This window comes from Artemia sp. Qi Xiang Cuo, chromosome 19 (assembly GCF_049724085.1).
Source record: "Artemia sp. Qi Xiang Cuo chromosome 19, ASM4972408v1, whole genome shotgun sequence".
Lineage (NCBI taxonomy): Eukaryota > Metazoa > Arthropoda > Branchiopoda > Anostraca > Artemiidae > Artemia > Artemia sp. Qi Xiang Cuo.
The window spans coordinates 44,032,851-44,052,748 of NC_142812.1; the positions used below are offsets into that span (position 1 = coordinate 44,032,851).

The window sequence follows — 19,898 nt, forward strand, 5'->3', positions numbered from 1 at the left end:
TGCTGAATTTGCTCTATTTTAGACTTGATTTTTTGATTATTGGGTTGGATGTACTGTTTTGTCCTAGGTGATTGGATGGATGAGTAAGGTCATCCTTGTTCAAGTGCTCATTTATCTCAGTTACTAAATTAGGATGACAGTTTTTTTTTATTTTTTTTTTATTTTTTATACCAAGTAATACTATATATATATATATATATATATATATATATATATATATATATATATATATATATATATATATTCTAAATTATCCTTCTCCTAAGTCACAAAATCACTAATATCCTATAACAATTGCAACTATTTAGAGAGACTAAAAATATGTATTAAAAAAAGATTTATTCTCAAAATTAAGATTATTTGGATATATTTTTTTCTTCATCTTCATATGTGAGGTTATCAGCTCCTTTGCATTTTTCGGAGATGTGGAGCTCCTCAATGGCATTTTCATCAATATTTTTAGCACATACTTTGTTACAACATGCACAACTCTGGAAACAACTTCTAAAAATTCTGTCATAGGGCTCAAGTGAATGTAAAAAATCTGGTAAAAAGTCCCAAGTCCTTAAAAATTTTGGTAACCAATTTGGCTTGTGATTTTGTATTACATTGACAGCAATAAGGACTATCCCTATTACTAATAAAACAGAGCTAACAATTGCAAATACAAGGGTACCAGCGAGTGAAAGGCCAAAAACGACCCCTGGCAAGACAAGGAACATTCCAATTAAATATACAAAGGCGAACCAGCGATATTCAGCGGTTGTGTCACCCAAAAATTTACACATTGGAATAGGAAACCTAGTGAAAGGTATTACATAAAAGAATAGAAATCCAGTAAGGTTAAAAAACAAGTGACATAAAGCTATCTGAACTGTATTGTGAAGAGAATTGGCAGGAGCAGCCAATGCTGCAATTAAAGATGTTGTTGTTGTGCCAATGTTTGAGCCAAGAGTGAGTGGATATACGCGCTCAACTGTTATTACTCCTACTCCGACAAGAGGTGTCAGAGCTGATGTGAAAACGGAAGATGATTGGACAAGGAAAGTTAAAAATGCTCCAACGACAAATGCGAGGTATCCAGTTAACGCTGGTGCGTATGGAATATCGGCGTTAATAGTCTTCTTGATGATCATTGCAATTTTTCCTAAAAAAAAATGTTTGAGCTTAGGTGTAGGCTATCAATCTTTCAACAAAATAATTTGCAAAATTCACTTATTTTAAAATATCAGGGGTGGCTTATCAATGAAGAAGGCCATTTTACAGTGGCCATCGAAATAACAAAGTAAATTTTATACTTAATATTTCTTCTTTTGCCTGATTTTGAACCCCCTGAAACCTCCACCAGCTGAGGTTTCAAGAATAACTAAATCTTTTTTTTTACACATATTTTTGGAAAAATTGTCCCATTTTCAAAGATTTTTGTCAATTTTGAATCCAAACGAGGATCTGTGCTTGGAAATATTTTAACATGTGATAACTTATTTTCCTGAAACCTTGTATGTTTTGAAAGATACGCCCATCATCACATTATTATTTATCATTCAGTCGTAGATTCTGTTTGCTTGTCAAAGACTTCGATTCCTTACGTTAGAAATCAGTGTAGGAAAGTGGGACAAAGTTGAAAAAAAAAACCCAAAGGTCAAACCAAAAGTTGTGGGGAAGGGGAAGGAGAAAAAAGTTAAACAATTAAATTATGCGGGGATCGAATAAAATCAAATAAAATTGGAGATTTCATTAAAGAAACACACATCCGAGGTTATACCTGTTATTTCCCATTAGGACTTAGAACATTGGATCTCTTGTGCTGATGGAAAAAAGTAGGAGCGTGAAAATTCATAATTATTTGAATTAAGTAAACATCAACTATTTTCAAAATCCCTAAATTTTTACTTTGCCTTTCTCTTAAGCGATTGTTTACTCCTAATTTTTCCTAGGCACTTACGCTAAGGATGAACTCTCGGGCATAGAGGCTCTTATGAGATTTCTTAAGTTTTTCAGGAAATTTATTGATTTTCACTGCTTTTTAAATAAGTTTAATCTATTCCGTCTACTTTGATCACGAATTTGATTGAAGATGAATTCTTCGATTACCCAGTTACATTTTCAAAATAAGAGAAAAGCGTGGTCTGTTGATGAAGCGGTAGAAGTGAGATTAATGAATCTTAAAAGTTAAATGTCTTGAAAAGCTATTGATTATTTACAAAAAAAGTATAATAAAATTGCCCCGGTATTTAGGGAGAAATTTGGTTTAAATGTTTACCAAGGAACAAAAATAAAAGCACTTAAAAAAAACTTTAAAAAAATCAAGTGTATTCAGATGCACTAAAAAGGTAAAAATATATACCCCAAAAGTCGGAAATTGTGTATGATTAACAGTAAAAATGTGCGGCGGCCCGAATATAAACACTCAAGGAGTTACGAAATTTTCTCAAACAAATTTACCCTTTCATTGTCAGCAATAACATTTTCAAGTTTTTCGGGTAGCAAGAACAAAAGTTTTTATTAATTTTTAGTGCACTGGGAGAGGAAGCAGTTTTTTAAAAGTTATTTTGTTTCAATTCTAGTTATTTGCTACCCTTCCCCCAAGGCTAAAATTTTGTCCCCCCCCCCGCTCGGAAACAAATTTTGTTGGAGCCTGTTGTTCCCTTACTCCCTGCTCATCTCGACTCCTTGTGTACTGAGTTTGTTACTTCTTGTGTTGAAATGTCGATTTTTGCCCCCTTCTGACGCTCGCCTAAGCAAGGCTATAGGACTATAATTACCTTTAAGGCTGGAGTTCAAAATCTTCACAATGAGGACAAGGCATGTGCAAAGTGTAAGCAAGGAAATTGCGAAAAGTATACCGCCAACCGCTGCATCTGACAATCCTGTTTCCGCAAATAAGAAGTCGTTTATGGTGCAGCTATGCTCGCCACATTGGATTTTAATCAGTGTTGCATTTTCGAAAGATTCATTCTTTGTTGCCCAGCCTTCCAAGACGGAATCATTGAGCTAAAATAAGGAAGTCAGAGGCTAATTGACTATATTCCTGTTTAATACAATTATACAAATTAACAACTATTGCTCCTCGTTTTCCTCACCATTATTAGTTATTAATTAGCCAGAGATAAAAAGCATATAAGATCTCTTGCAAATAATTGTAAAATGTCAGAATTGAACTCCTGGCTAAACCAAAGCAAAATCCCTGACTGCAGCTCTACCAAGCACAGGCATGTATAGAACAAGTAAGGCAGATAAGTATTTTGTAATCGACAATTGTGCTAATCAGCCTAAACCCCCCACCCCTGCGTATGTCCTTGACCAGATATCTTTCACCCATTATAACACCATTATTACCCCAATTTGCCTACATCAGGGTAACATATCATCATCAGCGTAGCATAATTACCCATTTTATAATAAAGTAAAGTCGATAACTAGAAATACTACTATACCAGCCAGTGATAGGCCAAGAATGAAATCAGAAAATTATTAGTTTTAACATATTTAGGTGCAGTGGCCTAATTTCGTCAAAATACTGGGGGGGGGGAGGCAAGTTGGAGCCAATTTTCTCAAATCAAGTGAAAATGACAGTGAAAACTTAAAAATGATCCATTTATTACCGTAAAGGTAAAGATATACTAAAGAAAACTGACCTGTTTCTCTGGATACTTGAATTATGCAGACTTATTTTTTTTTTTTTAATTATTTATTAATACACATAACGGTAAGCTAAAAAACTTGTCGTACTAATACAATACATAATAAAATGAAAGGCAACACAAAGGTCTAAACTGAAAAGGCACTTGTGTAAAACTGGCTATCAACCAACATATTCTTAAACGATTCAACTGATCCGGCTTCAACAACTTCTGGCGGTAAATTATTCCAAGAGTCTGTGATCCTATTAACAAATGAATTGTGTCCGATTTTCCTATGGGTTCTTGGTGGGTAAATTTTATAAGGATGCTGTCGTGTCAAGTGGTAGTGGCTGAATTCGAAAAATTTTCCTACCTCAATATCGTCCACGCCTTTGATTATTTTGAATGTGTTTATGAGGTCGGTACGGCGCCGTCGGAAATGCAGTGAAGGAAGTTGGAGCCTAGTTAGTCTTTGTGCGTAAGGAAGGTGTTTCACATAAGGGATCATTTTTGTCGCCCGCCTCTGAATCTTTTCAACTCGGTGCTCGTCTGTTACATTCAGAGGAAACCAAACAGAAGTATTATATTCAACAACTGGCCGAACAAATGATTATAAAGTAACATAAAATTCTTAAGATTAAACTTGCTGAAATTCCGTTTTAAAGTGAGGAGTTGGTAATTTGCATTTCTTACTACAGTCGAAACATGTCTATCAAATTTTAAATGTGTATCAAATTGAACACTGAGGTCGCGTACAAATTCTTCTGACGGTATCTGTGAGCCAGATAGGGAGTATGCACGGCTGGGCTGATATTTATTCCTGTAATGAAGCACTGCACATTTTGATGCATTTACAAACATCGAATTAGATTCACACCATCGTGTTATTGAATCAAGATCTTCTTGAAGCATAGGCTCATCATCGGTAGTTATTACTGGTCGGTAAATTTTAGCATCATCATCAAACAACTTCACTGACGAATGACGAACACAAGATGGTAAATCATTGATGAAAATACAGAAGAGTATAGGGCCCAAGCAACTACCCTGGGGTAGTCTTTTGACAAGATTTTTTGACAAGATGACAAGATTTTTTTTGCGGAAACTAAATTTCAGCTCGGGGACTAACTAAGGTCTGAGGGGAAAACTTCAGTCTAGAGGGGGTAGTTGCCCCCATGACCTTATAGCAAATTACGCCCCTGTTAGGTGCCGTAATTTATGGGTTTGTGTTACTCGTTCTCAAAAGCATACTTTAAGGGATTACTTTCTGCAAGAAGTCCCATCATTTCAATTCAATCCCATACTTTATTTCAACCATTATGCAGAGGATTTTTATCATCCTAGATAAAAGTATTAGCAAAATAGCCAAGGTACAAGGTTAAAAACAGTTCGAAGAAATAGAAGCTAAGTTTGCCAACTAATATTAGAACATCGGAAGCCATGGCAAACGCTGTATGGCTCTGAAACGTCGGCACTTCAAAAGGCTGAGGAAAATTTAGAAAACATTTTTCAGAGGAATTGTCTGAGGGCAGCCTCAGGTACATTCGACTGACCGTATATCAAAAGGTGAGCTGCATGAACAGTATTTTTTTGTATCTCAATTTTTAAGACCGTAAGGCTTCATCCAGATTGGGAAGAAATGCCTTAATTTTTTTAGTAAAGTTCTAAAGCAGCAAACAATTCGTTATCAGTTAAAGTCGTCTTGGTGAGCAAGCCATATAAAGCCAATGAAACTCAGGCAAATAATAACTCAAAAATGTTTCAGCAGGACTATCAGAGCAAGGCAAGTTAGGTAAAAACCTTGACAAATCATTTGTCACTGTGTCACTGATGATAGATGACGTAGACCATGAAACATATGATTATGAAAGGCTCTATTCTTGAGTCTTAATTTTTTTTTTGACTGGGTATTCACGGCAGCACCCAGCCGCCTGAGGCCAACACGGCCCCGCATACCCCTCTTCCAAACTATAATATATAAAGATTTACTCTTGTCCTAATTTGCTTCAAATGCTTTCCGTCCCATTCGGAAGCGACCTGTTTTTTTTGCCCCAGATCGATGGCAAAAAGTACAATCTTTGACAATATGTCATCATTCATACGTAAATCGTGGCATACCAATCTGAACAATTCTTCCGTTAAAGCCCATAGGTGTGAGATAAGACCACATTTTTCGTACAGCTATTGTTTTATAAACGGTCAGTAACTAAGGCTATCCTTAGAAAAATTCCCCTGGTAAACATTTAACAGATATTCTTCAGCCTTTCGAAGCGTCCACATTTCAGACATTCTGCTTTTACCGTGCTTCCAATATTAATCTTAGTTCAAAGACGCATCTTATTATTCTTATAAACTTTTTTTCAACTTTGAAAAAAAAACCTGTGCCTTTGACACTAAGCATGGGCAGTGTTCTGTTTATCTGAAGAAACAGAAAAAAATAAACAGGTCTTGATTGAAACAGAACAAAAACAGAACAGGTCAATAAAAAACAGAAGACCTGTTTCCGTTTCTGTTCTGTTTTTTGGTAAAAACAGAAAACAGCTGTTTTCATTCAATTAACGGCTGTTTAAACAGCTGTTTTTCAAATAAATAAAGCTTAAAGAAGAAAAAAAATGTAAATGATAAGTTTTGGTTTATTATCAGTACTATTGCAGCATTTTTCCGCCAAAAAGAAGTTTTTTAATAAAGTGGCAAAAAACTGTCTATGCCCACAACATCGCCATCCTTTTTTAATGGTTATTTTCTACCATTTTCCCGTTCTTTTTTCCAAAAATACTCTTTTATGTTTATACAGAATCTCCTCGAATTTCCCAGAGATGCATACTAGTTATTTGAGACGTTTTGAAAATAAAATAATTTTCGTCGTCAAATTGCGCAGTCTGCTCAAAGTCATTAGTGTTTAAGCAGAGCCTATAGGCTCTGCTTAAACTAGCTCTGCCTATAGGTTCAGTTATCATTTCGCATTTGACCTGTGAACATCTATTGATTTTTAAGCCGGATTAAATTTGGAATACATTACAGTGGATTGCAGTGACCGTCAGTTTTGAAATAAGTGAAATAATAAGTGGATATTTACGGACTATTTTACCACTTGGATGTATTTACTCACTCATATAAGGTCATCTATTATTTTACTATCTTTTTAATTTGGTTTGATAATCTGATTATAATTCGATTTTGCTAATAAGCGAGCAGAAGAGGGGAGTTTCTTGTCGCAAGGGCCGTTGTACCTGCCGGGAGTGTTACTCCCTTAAACTGCGGGGATCTGGTAGCAGGAAACTACGCTGCCTTCGCTTATTTGTATCTGGTTCTTATGATATGTACAGTGAATAATGAATAATGGACTTGTTTTTTCGCCGGTTTTAATTTTTTTGCAATTTAACCGTGATAATGGAGTTAATGAAAAAGAAATACTAAAATTTGGAAAGTTTTTTCTGGACTTACCGAGTATAATCGAAGCTAAAAAACTCCTCTACGATGCGGCTGTACCTGGGACTGAGCTTCCGAGAAGACAGGGGTCAAAGGCTTTGGAAAGCCATCTGAAGGATATGTTAAGCATATTCGTGAAGTCTGACGATGATGACATAGACCTACTAATGTTTGTCATTCGTTCTCCAAATGGTGAACCTGTTACCACTGTGTTGGATTATTCAAGTTTGAACGTAAAATTAAACAGACCGAAACGCTTCCTAAAGAGTGTTTCAAGCAAGTTTGATTCGTATGATAATTACTTTCCACCACTGCCTGAACTGACTCTCACACCACTGTTGTTGTCTCTAAAGTGCCGCAAACACTAAATGACCCGATAAAACGCAAAGAAGTGCTCAATAAGCTGATCTGTCATGACGCTGTTACCAAGCTGAGTTTGCAAGATGACAAATGGATAATCAATGTTAAAATATCTGCTCCTGTAGAATTCAAACACTCTATTTCAGTGATTTTAGCAGAATCTCCATCTAAGGTGATCACTAAGTGGTTTTTCGGGATAGTCAGAGGAATATTGAAGGACTTAGACCTCTCATTTTTTCAAGGATATCCAGGTGTGGTGGAAGCTATGCAGCTCGGTGACACTGGCACGGTTAAGCTTGAGTTTTGTGACAGCATGTCAAAAGCTTAGGCTATGCAAAATGGTGTTAAACTTGGATATGAATATTTATCTGTGAAAGAATATCTGTCGGCACCTCGGTGCTGTCTAAAATGCCGTTCGCCAGACCATAAAGTAGCTGATTGTGCACGTTTGGTTGCGAAGTGTGCACGCTGTGCGGGCCCTCATATTTCCACCAAGGATTCTCCCTGCCAGCTTGATGCAAGATGTACCAATTGTGGTGAGAATCATTACAATTGATGATTTCACCACAATGTGCCAATTGTGGTGAAAATCATGCCTCCTTTAGTCTTAGATGGAAAGTACTGAGAGATATCATTGCCAAGAAGAAATGATTGTGCCAGTTTCGATTGTTTCGCTTAATATAAATGGTACTCGTTTAAAGGAGCATATGATTGATGAATTGTGTGACCAGTTTGACATAATATGCCTTCAAGAACACCTCCTGACTTCTATTAGCATTAACGTGTTAAAAAGAAGTCGTAATCATTCCGTTTTTACAGCTAATGCTGAAGTCACTTTTGGTAGACCTTCTGGAGGCCTTGCGTGCATTGTTAAGAATAACCTGAGTTTGCTCTCTCCAGTGTGTTTTCACAGTGATAAATTCATCCTTGCGGTTCGGTTTGGTAATACTGTGCTGATAAATGTGTATTTCCCGTGTAACAAAAAAAACATTTCCGCTTTAAACGCGTATATGAAAGCCTCGGCAAATCTTAAGGCTATTCTTGCGTCTGTTGTATAGACTGGTTATGATTTCATAGTGGTTGGTGACTTCAACACAGATATTACAAGTCAGTCAGTTCGATCCGATATAGTCCTTGATGCTTTTTCTGCTTATGAAATAGTTGAGAAAAGTGTTGATTATTCATATATTCACCAATCTGGAAGTTTGTCTAATATTGATCATGTAGTTTGCTTGCCAAATATTAATGTATTGACTTTTCTTGCTCATGAAGACTATCGTGATATTGACCACCTCCTAATTTTGTTCGCTGCTTCACTAGTCGCTTGCCATTCAACTAGACCATTTATACCAAGTTCTAAGTGGTTTTACAGGAATAACTGGATTAGAGCTAACTTTGCACTTTATTTTACTATATTGTCTGCATTATTGGGTTCAATAAAAGTTCCTTACCATTTGCTTCATCTGGTTTTGATTTTCCTGCGTCGAGAAAGGAGTGGTCTCATGTTCTGAATTCGGATAAGCTTAGTAGTGATTTTTCTGAAAGTCCTATAGCAGTTCATAGTTGGGTGTCGTATAATAATAATATTTTCGGCAAGGTGAACCGGGAAGTTGAAAAGCTTTTTAGTAACCTTCTTGAGTCGTGGTTGCCTAATCGTATTTCTCAGAGTAATGTATTACCAGTTTCTACTGTTGATATTGGTCCAGCTATTAAGAACATGCAATCTAGCTCTGTTGATCAAGACGGAATTTTGTCTTATCATTTAAAAGTAGTTTGCCCAACTTTGATAGATCACCTTCAGCTACTGTTTCAGATGTGTTTATCTACTTCTATGGTTCACGACAGTTTTTTCTGTGGCACAGTCACCTCAGTTTTGAAGCGTGGAAAACTTTTCTCAGAGTGTACTTCTTATCGACCTGTTACTGTTTTGTGCACTCTTAGCAAAATTTTTGAATATATTCTTCTCCCTTTCATTTCAAAAAATGTTAATTTTGGTGAAAACCAATTTGGCTTTCAAAAAAGGCTGGGATGTCAGCACGCCCATCGTGTTCTAGCTTCCCTCCTGTTGCACTCTGCTAATGATAAACCGCCCTTTCATATCTTTGCTCTTAATCTTTCGAAAGCCTTCAATGGAATTGTCCTCTTACATGCTCTCTATTCACTTTTTGCCAATAAAATTATCCTTTCTTTTGTCGTTTTGTACGGTAATGATATTCTAACTCTTTTTTTCTGGTAAAATGTATTAGATAGTTTCTAATTCAAAGGTGTTTCTTCGGCGTGGGGTCCGTCAAGGTGGTGTGCTTTCTCTAATTATTTTTAAGTTATGTATTGCTCCTATCCTTTCATCCTTGCCTTCGACTTTCATTTCTGACGGAATTGATGTCTCGTATCTTGCTTATGCGGACGATGTTCTCCTTGTCCGTCGTTCTAGGGCTGGACTCTCACTTTCTGTCAGTTGGATCTCAGACCAGTTCAGACGGATTGGGCTTATGTTGAAAGTTGATAAGTGCGAATATACTTCATTTAATTCGAGTGCGAGTCTCCCTCTTAACTGTGATTTTTTTTTCTCTATTCCCTGTGTCTCTTTTTATCGGTGGCTTGGTATTCACATTACTAATAATCTCAAAACATTTCGGGCTCTGAATGTTTATAATGCAAAAAAAAAAAAAAAAAATCAGGAGTGATATTAAAAAATTTCTGCAAATAGATGACGGTACAAAAGAAAAGCGATTGGGAAATTATATTATTCATTTTGCGATCATTACATTTTTTTTTTATCTGGTTTTCTTCCAATTCTGAAGCCTAAAGATCTGAATTCTATCCGGACTTATTATTTTAAATTTTCTCGGTATCTTTTGTGCCTCCCTTCGTGGTTCCGGAACTGGCATCTAATATCACGATTCGGCCTCCCTGATTTACGGGAAAAAGTGACTGTGCTTGCGGGAAAGCTGTCGTTATCTGCAGGTCTTACTACGCACCATAATTTACGTCGTTTTATGTAAATAATTGTTAAGTGTGCGAGTTTGCTTTGTTGTGGTTTTTTTCTTTTTTTTTTGTTCTTGATGTACTCCGCTTCTTTTTTATAGTGGGTAATAAATAAATTATTATTATTTATAGTTGCTTTTGCGGGGGACAGTCTCCCCCTCCAGACAATGCTTTCCCCTTCCCCCATTCTGATGTTTGTGAGCAATTTAAAACAATGTATGAAAGAAGAAAAATGCACGCAAAATGACACCTTTTACCGCCAAGTAAAAAATTTTCGTTGCTTCGTGGCTTAAAACAACTTTTTAAGATTATTTCCTAGCCAATCTGTCTGAGAGACAAATCAAAAGGAAAATTCATGGTTTAAAGGTACTTAGCATATTTTTACGGCGCTTTGCGCTAGAAAATTATGTTCTAGCCCTCCACTGAATTCATTCTTAAGTAAATATGTAAAATGAAATTTCTCAAATTCTGAATTTCAAAGAAACTTAGACCCTTTGCCACACAATACTTTCTTTAAGTATTCTCTTCTCTTAAATAGGTTTTCAAAGGGATGCAAATATAAGAACAATTCCTTTTGCTTTGCGGCCACAGTTTATATAATTAGCAGTATGATCTTTCCCTATCTCACCTATTATAAAAACCCGGACCGAGGTGCGAGTGTTCCAGAGAACCTATAAACATAAGCGGCATTAGATCTTTTCACGGGTAGACAAAGAATAATCACCTACGGAACAAGTACTGACAAAACCACTTGGCTGGTTCAACCAACAAGTGGACAATAAGTGCACAAATAAGTGGGAGGAGCTTTTTGTTTGCACCGAGAATGAAGAGCCAGAAATCATCTGCGGTAAACTTACTGGATAATTATATAAACTGTGTTTGCGGCAGAAAATACTTTTTCCAACCAATACACTTGCTTTATTATAGAAAGTGTTACTACTTCAAACTTTTGTTTAAGCATAAGATTGCACATGCTTTTGATTATTTAGGCACGTTTTTATGGTCCATTCTCAAAGGAAAAGGGGTAGTGACAACCTTGAATATCAATGTCTGATCAAGTGTAACATGTCTTCAGATTGCCTGTGCTGCAACCTCGTTTTTTTACAGACACCTAGCTCCCCGCTCTTCTTCTCCATTACTTCCACCACCCTCTTCCATAGACACTGCATCAGTTTATTCCGATTCTTAAGCAAACGTATCTTCATTTTCGGAGTTTTCACAACATGGAACAGAAAGACCGTCTGAATCATTTTCACAAGTTGGATCGACATCTTTGACTCCATCAAAGGATTCCAAGCAATCTTCTTCAGGGATGTCATAGGCTAAGCTTCGAGTGGACCAAAATCCAAGAACACGTGCAATAGATTAATGAAGACAATGTTAAAAACATAAAGTTCAGGATAAGGCTCATATCTTACAGGCTTTGGTGACATTGTTCCCAGAATCAGTCACAACGCGGAACATCTTATCTGTCATTGAAAATTTCCTGATTGCAACTTGGATTGCTGAAAGGATGTTAGTAGTTGTATGAGAATTCTTATGCATCTTGAAATGGGAAAGATAGTGGTGTAATGTTTGCTCATTTTTCATCTTCATGTGGTAATAGGCAGTGATACCTATAAAGCCAGATCCTTTTGCAGACCAGCAGTGAAAAGTCAAGCTAGTTTGAGTAGCAGATCTTAAAGTGGCCTTCTGAACTTCTTTTTTTTCTGGCAGCAAAACTTATGTGACGATGGACGGCTCCCAATATGGTGCTTTCAAGCCCCCTGTTGTTTTTTTAAATAAGCTGTTTCATGTCTGGCTTATCAAACACAGAAAGTGGAAATTTGTCCTTAAACAGAATTTTGCAGTAGAGCATCTGCAGACCAGCTTGTTTTGATTGATTGGAAATAAAGAACCGTCGTATCTCTGCTCTTCTTATTCCAGATTTGACTAATCCATTGCCCTCTGTGTTAATTGCTTTATTATCTGGAGCTTTCTCAACGGAAGCAGCCTGAGCTGATATATTTTTTTTAGTTGGTTTGGGTTTGTTATTTGCTGCACCAGCCGCATATACTTTATCTTTGTGCATATCGATTGTGTGCTTCCTTTTAAGATAGTATATAAATGTCATGGCAGAGAAACCTTTAGCCTTTAGAGACGCTCTACAGAAGTTGCACCTTTCTTAGCTTCCTTTTTTCCGTAGGGTATCCAGAGAGATGTCTTAGAACATTCAAGTCGTCATCAGAAAATGAAATCATGCTTGTCTTAAAAGAAATGTTGATTTTAGGATTTTTCACAAAATTAGAAGCACCTTCCAGCAGAATACCATTTTGAAAATTGCACCTCCAGCCAAATATCTAACCTCTTTCACCTCAGTGGCGTAATTAGGGGGAAAGGAGCCAATTTCCCCCTGAGCCGTTTTGTTTGCGCAATGAGCCAAGAAAACCTGTCGGCAAATAAAAGTAAAATGACAGCTCCTAACTACAGTTTCCTAAAAACTTAGACAATTTGCAGTACAATATTAATTTTTACGGGAATCTACTTGTCTATAATAGGTATTTAAGAGACACATACAAGAAATAATATACTGCTTAGTGATAATTTTTTTTTTATTCATTGCGTTGTATGGCAAAAATAACCGTGTTCACCGGAAGATGTGTTATCCTACAGAATGAGAAAAGTGTATCAGCACTTTATAAGACTTTGGTGAACACGAGTCTTATAAAATGTCTAGGCCAGAATCAGCTAGTTAGGCCGCTGTTTCAACTTTAGGGTTTTCCCTGAAAGGATTTCCATTGATGATATTTAGAGATGGCTTTATTAACATGAGAAAAAGTATATTTGGCATCTTGAAAAAGTATATCTTGTTATTTAGATGCAATAAAACGTGCCAGCAAAAACGTATATTTCTACTGGACAAGACTTCATTACATTTACATTCCTGTCTGACTAAATATTTTAGAAAATTTGCAATTAACAATCGGTATGTATGGTAATCATAGCAAGTCACTGTTATCTAGCAGCACAAATTCCATAAAAATTAAAGTTTTCCCCGTTGAATTAAAGTTTTCCCGGTTAAAGGTGCAATTTACTTCCCATGTAATGTAGGATACAGAGGCCCTACCAATAGAACCAGAATATACAGTAATAAGTGGTTTGTTTGAATCCTGCTTCACCTAGACAGTATCTATGCAGCTTTGCTGCTCAATTGACTTAATAATATACACTAAAAAATTAAGTTGTTTTAGTGGAACAAAACTGCACCTTACCGTTCTCCCATTTACACACCTACCTACTCATCTGACTCCTAAGCCCTAATTATGCCTAGCTGAGTGCCATCATTTTACTTAATTCTGCTGTATATTAACGCTCCAATTCCAAAAACTGTATGGGACGTAACCACGCTTCTTCAAAATTTCATATTATGATTTAAAACACTATTTTGTAAGTTCGAAATTTCTTAATATCTCATTCTCGAGTCAATAAGGTAAAATTGTTATTGGAGGATTAATGTGGGGGGGTCACCAATTTTAAAGGCAAAAATGGCACAAAGAGTTGCTATGCCACTTACTGGAGGAGGAGATCTCTTGTCGGCTCCAAAATAGAGGAATTTCCGTGGATACTATAACGGGTCCGTATATACTAACGTGATCGGAGGGTCTATGGCCACATTTAAAGCCAAAGTTTACCGATAAGATTTCTAACTATCTCTTTTAGACTCGACCTAAGCTGAAAAGTTAAAAGAGTACATAGTAAAAAAAAGCTTACTGTAATCACTACACGCTGTATAAAAGAACTGAACTCAAAAAAGGACTCTTTCTCCCAGCCCGCTAGCCGTGAGCTGCGACAGGGGTTATGAGGTCGGTAAATGAATCTTTTCAGCCAATCCTAGGACTTAATAATTTACTGGTCAAGCTCTATAATTGCGCAATGCCCTACGTCGTGATCTATTAAACACTTACGCAATTAGGAGAACTCAAACTGGCGTCACAAAATAAAAGGAAAATTAATATTTATTGCTCGGGAAGGAAAATAATTAAGGGGCCAAAAGAAATGAATCTGGGAGGGACATTTATCTAAAAAACTGGGACCAAGGGTTCCAACAATTGAGAATAGAAGAAAAACAGTTAGAAAAAAAAACCAGAAACAGGACAAAATGACTATTAAAAAAACAGAAACAGAACAGAACAGGTAAATAAAAAACAGGTCATCTGTTTCTGTTCTGTTTCTGTTTTTTTTTGTAAGAACAGAACAAAAACAGGTACTTTAAAAACAGAACAGAAACAGAAAATAGAAACAGTGCCCATGCTTATTTGACACTCTACTTGTTACTAAATTCACCTTATTTACTAAAAGTACTACTCAGGCAAATGAAGCTATCTACTTGGTTGATATTATCGCTACCTAATATCACCTCTTCACCCTCACTTATTCCTAGTCTGATAAGGTTTAATTTCCCTAACATTAATTTTAAAAACTGTTTTTATAACCCGAACTCTCAGAACTCCATATATTCATCTAACTCGTTAGCATTTTTTTACTTAGACACTAATCACTTTAATATGTATATCTGGTATATCATACAACGATAGAACCTTTACTACAACTTTTCTATCAGCTGAATCAAATGTTTGTTCAAAATCTATAAAAATTAGGACTTAAAGGGGTCTCGATACCTCTTTTCTTAAAATCACACTGTTCCTCTCTTAAAACTTTACCTGCAGTATCTCCTTGTCTAATAAGCATCATAATATTAAATAATTTGGTTCCAGGAGAATTCAAGCTAATAGCTCTGTAGTTACAACATTCTCTCTAATTGCCTTTCTTATAAAGGAGTTTAATTTAAATTTTTCTTAAATCACTAGGTTCTCTGTCATTTTCAAAAAATCATATTTATAGTTTTCATGAGCCTAAATCATCTCTAATTTCGCAACTACTGTATTTCAAAAACTCGTTTAGCACATTAGGATTACCGGAGGCCTAATCGTTATTCGGTCCTTTTAGTACTGTTTCTAATTCCTCACAAAACAAGTCTTCCTTTATTTTCAAACTAATGTAATTTATTTCAGTCTTTTCTGCATCAATTCCTACAACTTAATCACTATTTACTATATTTTTCAAAGGTTCTTCTCATCTCTTTTTAACACCCTCTTTAAAATTTTCTGTTAAACATCTGCCGAAGACATTTTCTGCTATTCTTCGTTATTCAAAATAACTCGTCCTTCACTTTTAAATTATTAAAATTTGTTTCTATTTTTGTTTTGCATCATTACCCACAACTTTATCACTATTTACCATATTCTTAAAATGTTCTACCCATATCTCTTTGAAATTTTCTGCTAAACACTCTCTAATGGTTCGTTTACGCATTGCGGAAATCCATGCGGAAAATCAAGCTAAAATAACGCTGCGTTTTAAGGCAAAGATTTCAAATTATTGCAACAGCGGGACCTATGTTCTTACCCTCTCCTGATAGCTGTTGAGCAATAGAAAGCCAAATGACACCGTTTTTCTTAGTTTTCTTATAGCCTGGATGCGCAGGATCATACAAGCTGAGGTAGCCTTGAACCAAAGTTACAAGACCGTGTAGTTTTTGATAATCCATACTCATGGTTTTTTATTCATTTAAAAACCTTGCCAAGATTCCGTCCTGATTTGACCAAAACGTCGCGGAAAGCTAGAGATTTTTTCAAGCACGAAAACGGACGGAATTTTCGCACGGATTGCTAAATCCGCATGAATTTCCACAATGTGTAAACAAACCATAAACATCTGTCGGAGACATTTTCCACTATTCCTCGTGAAAATACTAGAAACAAAACGCAGTGGGGAATATGAGCTAAACATAATAGGGCTTTAAACTGCCAGACTTCAAAACTTGAGTATATAAACAGCATTCACATTAAAATTGTATAGAAGCCCTGAAGCCCACTTGGGAAATTCTAAAGCCATGTCGGTCACATTTTGGAAAATCCTCCTATAGTTCCTTTAATCTATAATTTAACTGCTGTTTTTTTTTAGCAGATACCAATTTAATTCATTTTTGTTCTTTTCAGCTTCGAAATATTTGTTTTAGTCCACGGATTATTATTATTTTTTAATGAGGATCGTAAGTCCAAGTCTATTGGCCCAGTGAAAGGCATACATCTTTTACTGCACTCAAGTTTGTGCAGCTGCATCTGCTCTCCTGAACAATTCAAAAAGTGCAGATAGAAGGATTATAAGTTCCTCTTGCGGTGTATTTCGCTTCTGCTGCTAGTGAGCGCATACGTTACTCCTTAAATAAAAAAATAAACTTCATCTCTAGCAGGATTGTGTCCAGGGGAGGAGTATCCGGCTTGAACCCCCCCCCCCCCCGAAATTTTTCCCGACTTATACATAAGTAGCAAAAATGCTTGTAATACCTACCCCTGAGAAGATTCTTTGTTCCCCCCCCCCAACAAAGTCCTGGATGTGACCCTGCCCTCAAGAATTTGATTCAGTTGGATATTATCTAAATTCTGAATTCTGTGATATTACCTGGACTATTAAATCTGTGAGAGGATCCGTAATTACTCCAAGTGTTTCTATATTCCCGCCACTTCCAGACTCTCCTATGCCACCAACAATTGCTGAAGTCACTGCTTCTAAATAACCAACGCCAAATGCACTTCCTGAAATTTATTATAAGTAAACTGTGAATAAATATAATATGAAGTAATTTAGAACGGAGTGGGATAAAACAACGAGATGGACAACGTTAGTTTTCGGGAACACTTTTTGTCTGTTTTAAAAATCAACTATTTCAAATGAATTAAATAATGGTGGTGTGAATTAAATTGTCTCCTTCCTGTCTATCCTTCACAGATTCATGCTCCCTAAACTAATGCGTCTCTTCCTTCCATTGTAATTTTGCTTAGCCATCTAGCAGCAGATTTTGTTGTGCAACGTTTTCCTTTGCAATTCAATGTGATTTTTGCTGATCCTTGTTCCGTGCCTTTTTCTATAGTTGTTCAGAGTCTTGTCATCTTATATAATTCGGCATGCGTCATAGATACTAGATTGATAAGATCACTCTTGGGGGGGGGTAATGTAATTAATGCTCTTGAAATGCATATAAATATGACGTCACTTACATGAATTGTTTCTCCAAAATTAAGGCGAATCTGCTCGAACTCGTGACCTATCCAAATCGTTTTTTCAGGCCATAAAATCCCAGTGTGCCAATTTAAAAAAAAAAATTTGGAATCGTTATAGAGAAAAAATAAATACAGTAGGCTTGTTTAAAAACAAGCCTACTGTTTAAAAGCAGTGGCTTGTTTAAAAAGAGTAGATATTAAAGAAGATAGGAAAACCATAGAGATAGACAAACGAATAAAGGGCAGATGTTTACTAATTTTCACTATTTGTTTAATTTTTCCACTGTAAAGTAGAATGAATACAGAATAGGTTGACATCGGGTTAAAGATAGAATCTGACTGCAATTTTTTTTGCAGAATCTGGTCTCAATTCTTTTTTCTCTAGATAAAAAAAAGTATTTCGGACCGAAAAGAATACGATGAAACGGAACAAACCAATTACTAGAGTGTATTTTAATTAAGTGAGTGAAGCGTAAACCTTAGAAAAAAGGCACAATAAGGTATTTTGAATTACCACAGTTGACCCACGGTATTAACTTACTTGATAATACCTCAATAGTGAATAGGACAATCACTGTAAGCCAGTTGAACATATCATGGATTGTAGCGCCAGCAAATGCTCTACGAAATTCATTTTCGTTCCCAATTTGAGTCATGGCCACGATGGTATTTGTAACAGAAGTGCCAACATTGCAACCCATTATAATTGGAATAGCCTCACGTACTGGAATGACTGAAATGTGATTAAATATATTAAATTAAAATATATTGATTAATATATGATATTATATTGAAATTATATAATATTATAAAATTATATTGATTAATATATAAATTATAAAATGAATATATAAATTATATAAATATATAAAGAATATAAAATTATACTGATTAATATATGAAATTAGAATATATAAATATAATAAATGAAATTAAATAAGATGATATTAAATGAAATAAGTACATTAAGTAAAGTAACTATTTTTGCCCGAGAAAAGATTAAAATCTAAAAAAAAACCCATCAATTTCTAAACAGTGAAAAATTTAGAATTAAAGTTTTGATCAATTTATAAGCCCAATTGACAGAAAAGAAATTTTTGTGCGATTAAAACTTATGTCAATAGACTATTTATAATTTCTGTATGTCCTTCATAGTATACCCAGGGTTACTCTAAATTTGAGGAGGCTACCACTCCTCAAACCCTACACTTTTTATTAAAAATTTAACTTTTGCACAGCAATGGCTTGAAAAAAAGTTCATTTAAGGGCTCGACATACGAAGCTTTTTCCGGTCACTAATTTCAGCAGCTCAGTGGGCAAACGACAGCAGTATAAAAACAACGCCATTTGCGTGGGAATCTCAAAACTAATTTCTTCTTTTGCGTCCCTTCATGCACCATGTCAATTATTTCCAGCTTCTCACCTACCACCATGTTTTTACTTGTCTCTTTGTACTCATTTTTACTCGAATACTGAATGCACAATCACCAAACTATCGGTGTAAACAACGCACAATCTGCAATAAAGCACAGTACTAAATACTGAGTTAACACTGACAGACGCTTCAGTAGATGCTATTCACCAACTCGTTGCAACCTGCACAGCGGGGTTTCGACTCACAGAGTCCGCTGAAAAAGCTTAGAAATACAGAGGTAAATTTTGACTTCTGGAGGTAAAGTAAAAATTAATTTCAACTTATCTACTGAATTTACAGCTCTAAAGGTAATTTTCGGGTCACTTCGAAATACAGGGATAAGATACAACCGCAAAACTATTTCAAGTTTTGCATGGTTTTTTCTTCTACTTGGACCGTTTTTCATAGGCGATTGAAAATCATTCAAGATATCGAGGATTTTGAGCTACCGAGAGTCGACTGCACAGGAGGGCTGCAAAAAATTTCAAGGGGTGAGGGAGTAGCAAATTGTAAAAAGAGGTTTAGCCAGAATCACTCTTGATCATTTCGTAACTCAAAATTAAATTGGTGTTAGATTGTATTATCCTTGGACGAAAGATATCGAACCCCCCAAAAAATAAATACAGGAGGGACTTCAAAATTTTCCAGGGGTGATACAGTTGGAAAAAGGGTTTTGCCTGAATAGTGTTATTCTTTTCCAAATATTACAAAATGTTGCCCTTTTTTGTGCTTCTTCTTCTTTGAGGGGGGGGGGAGTGAAGCTTCCTCTCTCTATGAGTGCCCTTGCCTTGAAATTTGTTTATTTGTCGTAATTAAATTCTCTATTTATGTCCTAGTAGAGGTATACAGTGAAACTCGATGTAGGGAAGAGGGGGCTAGTACCAAATACTTGCTCAATGGATAGGGGCTTTTGATGGTTTTCTTATCTATTTAACTTACATTTAGCCTTTAGGTTGACAAAAAAGCAATAGTTTACACCAACACTCA

At 35.8% G+C, this 19,898-nt stretch overlaps 1 protein-coding gene across 1 annotated transcript in view; it reads right to left on the reverse strand.

The window, feature by feature from the left end:
* Window positions 1–303: 303 nt before the first annotated feature.
* Window positions 304–19,898, reverse strand: part of LOC148940893 (sodium-dependent phosphate transport protein 2B-like) — an 82,397-nt gene continuing 62,802 nt past the window's right edge. Inside the window, exons 5-8 of the mRNA XM_089105172.1 lie at window positions 18,039–18,230; window positions 16,899–17,032; window positions 2,766–2,994; window positions 304–1,147 (exon numbers count right to left, since the gene is read on the reverse strand). Of these exons, the coding sequence (XP_088961298.1) occupies window positions 357–1,147; window positions 2,766–2,994; window positions 16,899–17,032; window positions 18,039–18,230 (1,346 nt within the window). The 3' untranslated portion in view covers window positions 304–356. The remainder of the gene's footprint in view (window positions 1,148–2,765; window positions 2,995–16,898; window positions 17,033–18,038; window positions 18,231–19,898) is intronic.